At 47.8% G+C, this 12,875-nt stretch overlaps 1 protein-coding gene and 1 non-coding gene across 2 annotated transcripts in view; both read right to left on the bottom strand.

The window, feature by feature from the left end:
* The window catches only part of SH3PXD2B (SH3 and PX domains 2B), a 97,957-nt gene that overhangs the window by 56,774 nt on the left and 28,308 nt on the right, over nucleotides 1–12,875 (bottom strand). The window contains exon 2 of the mRNA XM_036995105.2: nucleotides 11,228–11,308. Coding sequence (XP_036851000.1) covers nucleotides 11,228–11,308 — 81 coding nt within the window. The remainder of the gene's footprint in view (nucleotides 1–11,227; nucleotides 11,309–12,875) is intronic.
* On the bottom strand, nucleotides 10,986–11,093 carry LOC118967819 (U6 spliceosomal RNA). Its single transcript, XR_005055049.2, has one exon. It is a non-coding gene; the product is annotated as a U6 spliceosomal RNA (small nuclear RNA).

Here is a 12,875-nt window from a genome sequence, read left to right on the forward strand (position 1 = left end):
TAGGTGGTCAGCCTCAGCTTCGCTGGCACCCTGAAGGGCTGCCCACAGAGGCTGTGGTTTATTTGTGCTTTCCCATCAGCTCCCACTCTGGTCTGTGTGGTGATGCGGAAATGCTTGGCTCCCATCATTTGGCAACTGGTGAGGCCACAGCAGGCCTTGCTGGAAAAGGCAGGCTTCCTTCTTTGAATCCAGGAGTTTTTCAATGCTAGCACATAGTGGACACTCTAAAACTGACTTAAAGCAATGAATACAACTGAGTGAACACTCTGGGGGCAGCTTTAGATGTTTGCTAAGTACTCTGATTAATAATATTCATATTAACTAATAGTAAATAATAATTAGTAATCATTATTAACATTTGTTTGGCAGTTAACACTTAACAGGGTTTCTCATTAATGTGATTTTATCTGCTCTTTCTAATAACCCTGTGAAGTAAATCTATGATCCCCATGTCACAGATGGGGAAACTGGGGAGCAGAGAGGGACAGTGAACCACCTGAGGTCACACAGCTAAGTGGTGGGCCAGCAACACTTAGATCTTCATCTAAGTCTCATTCTCTTTCTCTAAGATCACTCTCTTAGGTAGCTTTGGAGTGTCATGCAAACATGACAAATCAGCCTGAGATGAGGTATGTTTAATATTCCATGCACAGATGAATAGCATGCTTTCTTTTAAAAGCAAGGTGATTAATCAGTCTCGGCTGCAGAGTCTTTTAGAGATTTATAGGTTTTGCCTAACACTATCTTCTTTCTTCTCAATTTTACTTGTTAAGACAATGCTGAATTACCATTAAAGCGAACTAAAAAAAGAAAAAAAGTTATGTAACAGTAATCCATCTACCCTACCATGCCTATTTCCACTCTCCTGGGTTCTTCTCGAGCCTTCTGAAAGCACATACCAGTCAGAGGCCCCACCAAGAGCTGTGCTTTTGTCTTCCCAGTGGTCTTCATTGCTCCGTCTTAGAAAGTGACCCTCTTGCCTTTGGTCTGGACTTGCTTTTACCCAGACAATGTGGCCCAAAGAGCTGAAGTGTCTCCCCAGTGTTATTTATTAATGTGAAGCCAGCAGACCTGAGTTTTATGCTGCGAAGTCTAACTACAAAAGATAACCAGATACTATCCTTGGAGACGAGAAACTCTGGGGTGAAATCCTTAAGTTTCCTCATGCCAGCTGTGTATCTGTGGCCAGACAGCTCACCTATGGAGCTGGATTCACCATCTGCAGAACAAGTAACATGGCAGGGTCACTGTGCAAATGCTTGCTGAATGTGAACTCCCTGGGGAAAGATGAGGTGCTCAGCAAGAATCCTCCCTCCTCGCACTCTGCCTGTAGTGAATATGTTATTCAGGCAGAATTTTTAGTGGTTTGTGAGGCTGTGTGTTTTTCAAAATTGTGTCAAACATACATAACATAAAATTTATCATTCTGACCATTTAAAATGTACAGTTAAGCGGCATTAAGTACCTCACATTGCTGTGCAACCATCAGCACCATCTCTGTCCAGAACCTCATCATCTTCCCAAACTGAAACTCTGCACCCATCAGACACTAACTCCCCATTCTCCTCCCCAGCCCCTGGCAACCTCCATTCTTGTGCCTCCCTTACAGTATCCTAGGAGCTGCATTCAAGTGGAAGCAAAGAGTATTCGTGTTTTGTGACTGGCTTATTTCACTTAGTATAACCTCTTCAAGGTTCATCCAGGCACGTCAGAATGTCCTTCCTTCTTAAGGTCGAATGATACCCCATCATCAGGCTGTGTTTTAAGGCCTGCAAAACTCCTCAGACTGTCCAAGTCCCCACAATGGCTGGAGCTGGGTTGTCCAGAAGGGCTTTCTGCAGTGGAGAAAATGTTCTGGATCTGCTGTCCCTTATGGGAACTACTAGCCCTAGGCGGCTACTGAATACTTGAAATGCGGCTCCTGAGAGTGAAGAATGGAACTTTCCATTTTATCTAATTTTAGTAATTTAAATTTTCATTTATATAGCTTCACATGGCTAGAGGCCACCATATGGGGCAGGGCAGGGCTGGCCCATAATGTTCATCCTCTTTCAGCCATACCCGGTTTTATTTTCTGTTCTTTATCATCCTATCAATGGTAACAGCCATATGTAAGACTGCTATTCACAAGGACAGGAAAGCAGAGGCCTGTGGGCTACTCTGCCTGTGGTCTTTCTACATCCAGATTCACAGGCCACAAGCTGCTTCTAACCAGAGGAGTGTCACACTTGGCACCTACAAGCTTTGAAGCAAACGCCGGCAGCATTCCAGACACTTTGTGGGGACCCCAGACCCAGGCCGTTGGCAGCAGCAGGCCAGAGCCATGTGAGGCAAATCCAACTGCAGACTGTCATCCTTGGAAACTAGAGAATCCATGACCGTTCCCCTAGATGAAACGAAGTGGTGCTCAGGGAGAGGAGGACTGGAATCCGAGGAGGAAAGTGAGTCAGTTCAGGGGTAGGGAGGGAGAGGAAGCCACATCACGAGTCTCCAGGGGGAACAAGAGAACACTCCCTCAGCAGTTTTCAAGACATCAGCTTGTGGCAGAGGGAAAGGAGACATGCTATCCAAGGAAAATACCATGGAAGCTGGCATACAAGTCCTCACGTGGTTCATGTCAGGGGCAGAATGGACTTGCAGGGGTTTCCTCCTCAGTATGACAAAGCCCCCTGTCCGGAAGAGCTGGAGCAGGCGGTGGAGAAGAGCTGGCGTGCATGTGCGGCTGTTGGCTGGTGGGAAGCCACATGGTCCTCCAAGCAGGACACAACAATGTACTTGAGCCTGCTCTACAATACGTGGATAGTTGCTTTCGGAATTCTGTCCCCTTAATGAGCTGGTCTGTCCAAATGTCAGCATGTCTTGTGTCCTGGTGGACATGCCACAAGGGGCCAGCCTCCCCTCCCATCTGTATTCTTCTTTCATCTTTGCTGTACCTCCCCAGTCTAGGTCTGCATTTTCTCAGCCCAGCTTCCTTACTATTCTGCCTGCTCTCGGGCTTGTCCCACCACCTCCTGACTGCTACATGGTAGGAGCTTGGCATGTATCTGTCCAAAGAAAGAATGAATCAATGAATGAAGAATGAATGAAAAAAAGGGGTTAACTGCTTTGGTCAGTCACTGTCTGGGAGAGGAGAAATTATGTTCCACAGAGTAGCAACAGGATCTGGATTTGGGATGACAGGCAACTAACTAACACAATCTTGTTTCTTCCTATTTTAGAAATAAAGAGTTGCTAACTGTATGGAGAAGGGCAAATACTGTATTTTCTCAACTACGCACTGTTGATAGTGCAATAGCTTCTCAGATGGAAGGGCAAAAAATTCCATTAAGCATGTGCAACACACAGGAGGCACACTACAATTGCAGAAGATAATGTCCGGGGGAAACAGTATGTCGGAGGACCCAGCAAAGGCAGAATTTGCATAAATACAGTTGGTGGAGTCCTAGCAGGTACTGGTTAGAATCTGGCCAGGAAGCCTTTGGTTCTGCCACCCCTTTATCTATACCGTATACCTGCCCCCAGCAAAGAGGAGAAAACCTTCCCTTCTGTTTGCCCTTTGGGGTAGAGTGTCTGGAATTCTGGGCAGATAGCCCCCAAAGCTCAGAAGTGCCCTTGAAGCTGCCAAACTCTAAGAAGGGGGACAGGCCAGTTCCATCCCAATTGAAATTGGAAACAAATGACTTTTGCTTGTATGACTTGGGACAGCCTCTCCCATCTCTGGATCTCAGTTCTCCTCCTGGGAGAAATGAGGGTGCAGGTCAGGATGTCCCCAGCTTGCCTTCAGCTCAGGGATGTGCTGTATCTAGGACATACAGCCCCTGAAAGGCCCAGTGCCCAGAAGCAGCTCTTTCTGGTTCCCTAGAGCACACAGTGTTCCTGCTTACAAGACTCATGTGGCCAGCAAGTCTTCTAGGAGCACCCTGCCAGCAGAGCACCCAGCTGGCTCTGGGCCCACCACCGCTGAATTCCACAGGACACCTGGCTAAAAGTTTGCTTCCTCATGTCTCTGCTCCTTTGTATACACAGTTTCCTTTTCGTGAATTGCTCGCCCCCATCCTGTCAGTGGGTCAAACCCTTACTCATGGTCAAGACCCTGCCCAGAGGTCACCTCTCCAGGTAGCAAGCCCTGCCTGAGCTTCCTGGCTGGGACAGAGATGCTCCTCTCTGGACACCTGAGGTCTGGCAAAGCAGTTGAACTGCCTTCCATGAGGAAAGCCCTGGAGCAGTGATGGCCATGACCCTCGGCCTAGAGAACACAAAGAACCAGTGGGAAACCTCAGAAGGCAAAGGTTACAGGGCACAGTGTAAAGTGGGCACCTCACACATCTGAGGCCTCTTTGTGAAGGGCTTCTGTTCCGCTCAGGGCAGTCCCCTGTAGGATAGACTGCCCGCACCTTACAGGGAGGCGCCAAACAGGCCTCCAAGGACAGCTATAGACAGAACTCTCTGAGGCAAATCTGTCTTTGAAGAGACAGATTTGAAGGCAATACTGGAGCTCAGGACGCGGGGGTGTGGGGTGCATGGCAGTTAGGAGCAGGCCTTCAGACTCAGCTATATCTGGGCTCATATCCCAGCCAGGCTGCTTTCTGAGCATGTGACTTTCTCTCTGAGCTTTAGTTTTTCCATCTGTGGCATGGACACAATACTGACTTCATGCTTATAAGTGCAGACTAAAGGAGATGGCATGTAAAACAGGCACCATGTGCTTGGTTAGTGAGCGCTGATACTGTTACCACGTTGCTCAACCAAACCACTCTTCCTCTAGACACCACCCTCAGCTCTACAGGCATTCCGCCATCCCCTCAGCCCTGCTCGGATGCCAGTGCCCTCTGCCAGACTCTGATGGACTCTCCAGTGTGGGCCCAGGCTAGAGCAGAAGGGGTGGTTCAAAGAGGCTGTGCAGCATGCCTAAGGCCACATAGCTGGTTAAGGTAGGGCTGGGACTGCACACCAGGACTTCCCATTCCAAGCCCAGGGCTCTATCGCCTGCAGCCTCAGGTGAATGAGACATGTGGCCAGATGCTAACTAGTAGTGGTGGGCATGACTACCAGGGTCCACAGGAGGTTTAGGAAATCACACTGGAAGGTGAATCATAAAGGGGACCTTCTCGCTGGTGACTGTGAGTCTCTTTCTCAACAAAGGATTCTGAGTCATGCTCCTACCCTCTACCCCAGGCAGCCTCTCTCTAGATTGGTTTCTCTGCCTGTATGTCCTGCCCTGGCCAGAAGGGACATGTACTGTTTTCTGTCACCTACAGGCTATTTCCCCTTGATTGGCAGAAGTTCTCTGATTTCATCTGGGGAACTTCTTACTGTCCGTTAGTCTCCATACAATGGTGTGACCCTGATTCTACTCCAGTCCTTGGGCTGGCCCTGATGGCCTGGCTACTGATCCAAGAACTAATGAGACTTTTGCTTTGACTATTTCAGAGTTCTCCTTTTCCCTGAAGTCACTGAGCTGACCTGTAGGATGTCACTTGGAGCCGCAGACACCACTGTATCACACACCACCCTGCCTGGGCACTAAGAAAGCCAAGAAATGGAGACAGGCAGGTCCTCACTGATAATGTGGCCCCTAGATCTAGCCACACCTGAAGTCATGTACTCTAAGATTTCTTGATTACTAATCAATGTTCTTCTATAATAATCCATTTTCACTGGGTTTCTGTCATCTATCTGTAACTAAAACAGTTCTGACTAAAATAAGATCTCATGGGCAGTAAGTGGCAGCATTTGGACCAAAGCCCAGGATCTTAACTACTCTATTAAGCTGGCATCATCTCCTTCTCTATTCTTTATGCCAATATCTAGCAGCAACCTACGTCCTTCAATAATCCCAACAGCTGACACTTGCTCGGACTAAATAGCCCCAAAACTGCTCTCATACACATCATCACCTTTAAAAAAAAGGTATACTTCACATACCATAAAACTCACCCTTTGAAAGTGTGGGATTCAGTGGGTTTGAGTATATTCATAAGGCTGTGCAACCACGACCATTATCTAACCATGACCCAAAAGATACCCAGTATTCATTAATAGTCTCCTCTCCCTGCTCTCCCCATTCCTGCCGACAACTAATCTGCTTTCTGCCTCTATGGATTTGCCTCTGCTGGACACACATCATTACTTTTAACTCCTTGTGAACTTTGGGAAATGGCCAGTAGGTAGAAGAGCACTAGATAGCAAAGTGGCTAAGAGTGTAGGATCTGGTATCACCTGCCCAGTTTTCAATATGAGTTCTGACATTCACTAGATGTGTGGCCTTGGGCCAACAACTTACCCTCTCTGAGCCTGGGTTTCTTCAATGGTATAATTTAATAAGCTTGATGATAGGGTTAAATGAGTCACTACATCTAGGTGCTTACAGTCTGTGCTCTGGAAATGCTAGCTGTTTTTACTGTTATCATCCTATGTTACTGATGAGGACAATCAGGCACAGAGGGGTTAAGGGGTGTGCCCTAGGCCACACAGCACAGGTGGCTGGGCCCCAAGTCTCCTGACTGAGTCTTCTGCTTTTTCCATTACACCACATTGGCCTAGATGTTCCTCCATGAAAGCTCAGCCCTCCCCATACTCTTTGTGCCAAGTTACTTCTGAAAAAATCAAGGCTGCCCGCCAGACAGGAGGAAGGGGAGGGTGGACTCATGACATCATCTAACTTCAGGGTGTCACAGCCTCATGTGCACTGGCCTCTCGCCTGGTCCTTGAGAACAGCTCCCTTTGGCTGGTGGGGTCCTGCCCTGACCTCTTCCAGCTTCCCCCTCTGGGATATGCGGGTGGGTGCAGGCTGTTTCAGGGATAGCAGGACCCTCTGGAATCCCTTCAGTTCCCCACTCCTGCTGCCCATCTGGGACTCTTTAAAGCTGGCTTAAGCCCTGAGCTTAGATGACTTTGTCATGGGAGGGGAGTCTGAGGCAGCTATTTATGTTACAGCAAACCCCCAATTATTACCAATTATGCTGACCAGGGAAAGAAAACCTAATTTTAAGTTCTGGTGGAAATAAGAAAGTTAAGTCAGAAGAGGAGAATGGAGGGAGTACAGGCTTTGGGCCAGGGAGACCTGTGATTAAGCCCTGGCTCAAGCATTACCCAATGATGTCACCTCAGACAAGTTCCATCTGAGTGGAGGGACAGCGGATGACAGCTAATGTGCTTACCTACCGAGCAAGGCACATCTTATTTAACTGTCACAATAAACACAGGAGGAAAATGCTTTCACTTGTAATATGCAGATGGGGAAACTGAGTCTCAAAAACACACAAAGCTGGCAGCAAGCTGTGACCTGAAGAGGCAAAGCTGAGGTTTGAATACAGGTCTGTCTGACCCACGAAGTCAAGGTCAAAAGTCCTAGACTGCTGGAATAGGGAGCTCCACAACACCGTTGAGTCCCTCATGCATGCTGGGCCCACATACTGCAAAATGGCCCCGTGATTCACTTTCCCGTATATGCTTCTGGGCTTCCGCCACTTCCCATTGAACCTACTCCTCTAGATGCTGCTGTACCAATGCCCCCCACCTCCCGGCTCCAGCTGACAGGCATGGGGTGGCCCCTGACCCTGGCCCTTGGGATGATCAGATTCTCTCTCTCCTGGGGATGGGATCAGCACGTGGAAACTCCAGAGCACCAACAGCAGGGAAGGATGCTTCAGACGGGCGCTGAAGGTGTGATTTGAGAGCTGTGGCCGACTGGCAAGTGGAGGAAGCTGGCCCAGAGAGGCTAGTGGGAAAAGAAAGCAGGCTTGGTGGGAGACAAGTCCTGTGGCCACAATGACAGATGGCTAGGGAGCCGCTGGGCCTCCGAGGGTCATTCAGTTGGCAGTTTGGGCCCCTGTGAGGCTGGCTGCATTTTCTGCTCTGGGTTCCATAGGGCACAGCTATCTTCTGCCCCTGCCTCTCTCCCTGCCTAGGCTAGCTGGGTGGGTCTTTGCTCTGTGGAGGTCAATAAATCCTAGGATAGTGATCATATCTGCCATTGTTCTTTGCTCCCCTTCTCCTTGGAGATGTCAGGTGGCCACTTGTACTGAGAGCAAAATACCAGAAGTCCTCTCTGAGGTAGGGCAGGGACCTGGGGCAATCATCGTAGTTAACTTTTCCTGCCTGTGATGAACAATGCTTAGATACAAACAGTATAGTAAGAACAGGAAGAATTCCATCTTAAAGCTAAGATTCCATTTTAAAAACCAGGAAGTTAGAAGGCAAGATTCCTAATATATACTTAGCAAACAGACAATAACTCAGCTCACTCTGGGGGCAGGGCAGGTGGTCTTGACTGATAGGTTCCCAGAGGGAAGCTGCTATCCTGGAGAGGAACTGACTAATTTTCTGTATTAATTTTGCAGAATTACCTGGAGGACTGATAATAGAAGAGACTTAATGTATTTCAACTCAGACAAGCACTTTCAGACCATCTTTACAAGTCTATAGCCCCTGGCCCTTTGAAAAACCATTAAAAGTGGGAACTCCCAGCCTTTTAGCATGCCTCCTCTCTGAGGACGCCTGCACTTTTTCTCTGAGTGTGTACCTTTAAATAAAGCTTTCTCACTGCTCTACTTACTGCGTTTGTTTTTTGCTATTTCATTCTATTTCCAAGTCTCCATTTTGCCCCTGCAAAATGGGGAAGGGCCGCTGAGAGCTCAGATTTGGGCCTGCAGGTGTCAGTCACCTGGAGGACCCTATACAGCAAGCTTCCTCTCCCTCCCTCTGCACCTCTGCACTTGCCTGCTCTCAGCTGCCTGCAAGGCTGCTGTCATTCATTTTTCCTCTTGCCTTAATAAATTCCTTCCTTACCTACACTCTTCCGACCTGCTCGAGAATTCTTTCTGGTTCAGAGTCAGGAACCCTCCCCCGTCCAGGTTGAGGTTTCACCAGCACAGGGAGAGACCTCTCAGATGCAGCTGCCCAGCAACAGCTCCACACAGACCCTCTATGTGTGAAAAGTCTACTGACTGACTTTTGCAACTTGTGCAAGTGTTTACACAACATTCCCTCTCTGAACTGAAGGCCACTCTGATGGATCTGCATAAATCCCCCGATGGTGTGGATCTCCATCAATCTTGGACAGGACTGTGCCTCCTGCTCATAGTGTTCAAAGGTGTTGGGCGTTACCCTTATCATCTTCCCTTCCTTTCCCCCAGGGTTCAGTCCTTTCCTGGCCCACATGTCTGCCCCTGCCAAGTGCATGTTAGATGGTATCTTAGTATCTTTAACATATACCTTCTTCATGTATTTACATCCAGTACGTTTGCTGCAGATCAAAAGAAAAATGTATTTGTATATGATATTGTTGGATAGTGAACACAAAAACATCACTAATGAGTTCACCGCGTTTTAAGTAATTAGGGAACTGGTGTTTCAATTGCTTTACGTTATGCAATGACTCTTGGCAGTCTGCTATGTAGGTGTTTGAAATTGTTTTAGTGATATTGGGGAAACCAGTGAGGAGCACAATTATTATCTCCTCACCCCTTTTAAAATAATGGAACATAGACTCCGAAAATTCCCTATTCGAGATTTTCAGGGATAGATCAACTCCGTACAGCCAAGGATGCCTGCGGTTGGTACCACCCGACCTTCAGAGGGAACATGTGCGACAAGGAGATGGGATGGTATGTGGAGGACGCTGTGTCTGCTGGGGGTTCTGGGAAGTGGTCCTTCACTCTTTCTTGCTGAGTATGAGCTCCAAGCATTTTCCAACCACATGGGATCTGAGAATAAAGCCAATACCATGGAAATAGGAATGCAGAATGAGAGGAAGGAGTGGGGCAAGGTGATATTGTGAAAACCCTGGGTTGAGCTGTGCCTCAAGTCTGCAAGTTTTCTTCTCTCTGGATCTTCAGTTACACCAGCCAAAAAAAAAAATCCCTCTTTACTTAAGCCTGTTGGAGTTTGGTTTCTTTCACTTATACCTGCAGTGTCCCAACTGATGAAAAGGAAAGGAGGACAGTCATCACAGGATGGGGCTTTGCACTGACCTGAGAGGTGACATGTACCCCTTACTATACATGGCAGAGAAGACCCATGGGTTCAGGAAGACAGGCAAGTTCCCATCTCCTCCTGAGGCCTACGTTTTCTAAAGAATTTTGTTATGTCACAACTTGAGGCACTGTGACTTCTCATACAGACACACTTGCTGTGAGCTGCCTGCCTTTGGTGAGGTCAAGTTGAAGCTACTAACCCATGGACTAGAGTTCTTTTACCCTAATGGAGACAGGCTTACATGGACCTGTCCACCATTTGCCTGGCTCCCTGTGAGGCTGGTGGTGCTCATGGTAACTGTGTATCCATTCATTTATTCATTCACCAAACACTGGCTGGACACATGGTGTCCTTGAGTAAAACATTACAGAGAGGATGAGGACGACATGGTTCCTGCCCATGAGAGTCAGTCTAGAGCAGGAGACAGATGACCAGAAAACTGTAATACAGAGTGAGGCAAGAAGGATGCATGGAGCTGTGGCAGTGCAGAATAGGTGGCCCTCCCTGGCCAGGCACCAAGTCAGACCAGGTTTCTCAGAAGATGAGAGACCTCAAGGGCAGCAGGAGCTAACCAAGCCAATGAGTGGGTTAGGAGGGCAGAGGACTGTGCTCCAAGTGAGGAGCAGCAAATGCAAAGGCCTCTGGGGAGAGGGTGAGCATGGTGCCTTCAAAGGGACACAGACATTTTAGGAACCGAGCATGAGGCCTTTCAGAGAGAGGAGGCCAAGATGAGGCAAGAGATGTGGGTCTGTCCACAGAGCTAAACTAGATCCCACAAGGTCTGAACACACTCAGCTGAGCTCACCAGCAAACACCATGACTGTTCAGGATACAAGGTCAAGATCTGTACTCTAAAGGCATACAGAAATACAGAATTTCCACACTGCCCTCCATTCCAGATCAGTCAGCAAGGAGCCTTTCTTTTATTTGGAAAATATTCAATACCAAAGCATAAAACAAAAAACCACATTACTTATATTCCCAGAGTGGTAGACATCTTTTTTTAAAAAAGCATGGAATGTTCCACAAATTTGCCTGTCATTCTTGCACATGGGGATGTGCTAAATTTCTCTGTATCATTCCAATTTTAGCATATGTGCTTCTGAAGTGAGCACATGACATCATTTTAAGTCTAGGAAATAAAAAAGAACACTGTGTCCACTATGGGTGAGGATCTGGGCTCTGAAGTCAAAATGGAAAATGGGTCCAATTCCTACCCAGAAGCTCACTGGAGACCCTAAGTCCTTACCTGGAGGTCAAAGAACTTGCTGTAGCGCCGGTAAATGGCCTCGGTGGAGCCGCTGGACCACGTGACCCGAATGATGTAGACCTGCAGGGAGGGACAGAGGAGGCAGGCGTTAACACCAAGGGGGCCTTTCCTTCTCTAGGACATGGGAAGCCAATCACAAGGTTCATGGCCAGAAAGAACCGGCTCTGAATCTCAGCTTTGCCACTCACCAGCTGTATGACTTTGGCTAGGTTACTTGCTCCCTCTGGGCCTCAGCTTCCTCTTCAATAAAATGGGTCTAATAGCCCCCACCTCTGGAAGTTGTGCAAAGGATTAACTGAACAAGTACAGGTAAGCGTTACTCCTCTGTTCATCTCAGGAGACACTGTTATTTCGAGCACTTAAGGATTCTTACTTCCTACTCAATTCAGAGAGCCACAGGGCTGGCTATTTTGCTAAAGTCATTTTTAAACCCTGACTTTTGTCAGAAATCACAGAGACCTGCCCGTCTTAAGCCCTCTTGCGAATATTTCTCACAGGCTGAGCTTTCATGCCGCTTCCACCAATTAGGGCCTGGGCCACATGTTCTCCCTCTGAGCACCAGTTTTTCCAGCTGTATATTGGGCTAACAGCACCTGCTTAGTGTGGCAGTGTCAGAAGCTGATGATACCGAGGCTTGGAACCCACTTTATAAACTATGGGGCTATGTTTCTAACCTATGTCTCAAGTCACAGGACACACAGAAAATCACACATTGATGACGAATTTGGCAAAACTGAGGTGGCAGCAGGAAGTGAGAGGTGCTTAGCTCTAGTGGCCCTGGATACCACTAGGACACTCAAGGGATAACACCCATTACCCATGCCTGCACAAATTATTCCTGCACAAAGTTGTTACAAGATAGTATTGACAACTAAAAAATCGAAATGTGAAAGCTCTTTGGAAATGGAGAAATGCTGTATTTAACACAAGGGGCTCGGTATTGTTAGAGGCCATGGGGGTACACAGGCAGGGCCCCATCCTCTGTGGGCTGAGGGTTAGGTGGAGAGAAAACATACATAAATGAAAACTAACACGTGAGCAGTGGACTTTGGTTATTTTTTGCCGATACTGATTTCCCTGTCTTCCCACCAGAGCACCTGGCCTTTTCTCCTGGGAACGTCCTTACCCACCTCAGCACAGTCCCTTAAGATACTGCAAGAGGTGACATTCATTAACCGTGGGGACTGGTTGAGAACTGTGCTGGGCCAATCACAGCTACCTAAGTCAGCCCTGGGACTTTTGTTCCAACCCTTGAGAAAGATGAGTTCTGTTTTCTTTGAAGTTGGCGGGCTGCTGGGGGCCATCTCGTCATCACTTGGGAGGAGCCTGCCTGAGGATGAAGCCAACTTCAGCAGATTCCTGAAGATACAGTCTGACCCTTAGGTCCAGCTCTACTTGAAGCTCAGTCTATTCCTAGTCTGTCCGGTTGCCTGAGCCAATAAACATGTGTCACACCCACCATCTTGAATTATTTTTGAAGCCAGTTTAAGTTAGGTTTCTGACACATGTAATCTAGTCTTGACTGATGCAGGAGGGAGGGCAGGAGAGGTATTTCTGAAGCTTGGATCACAATGGTGTACTTGAAGGACATGCAGATTTAGATAGGAGGGGAAGAAGGAGACCATGG

The sequence above is a fragment of the Manis javanica genome, chromosome 1, assembly GCF_040802235.1.
Source record: "Manis javanica isolate MJ-LG chromosome 1, MJ_LKY, whole genome shotgun sequence".
NCBI classification, from domain to species: domain Eukaryota; kingdom Metazoa; phylum Chordata; class Mammalia; order Pholidota; family Manidae; genus Manis; species Manis javanica.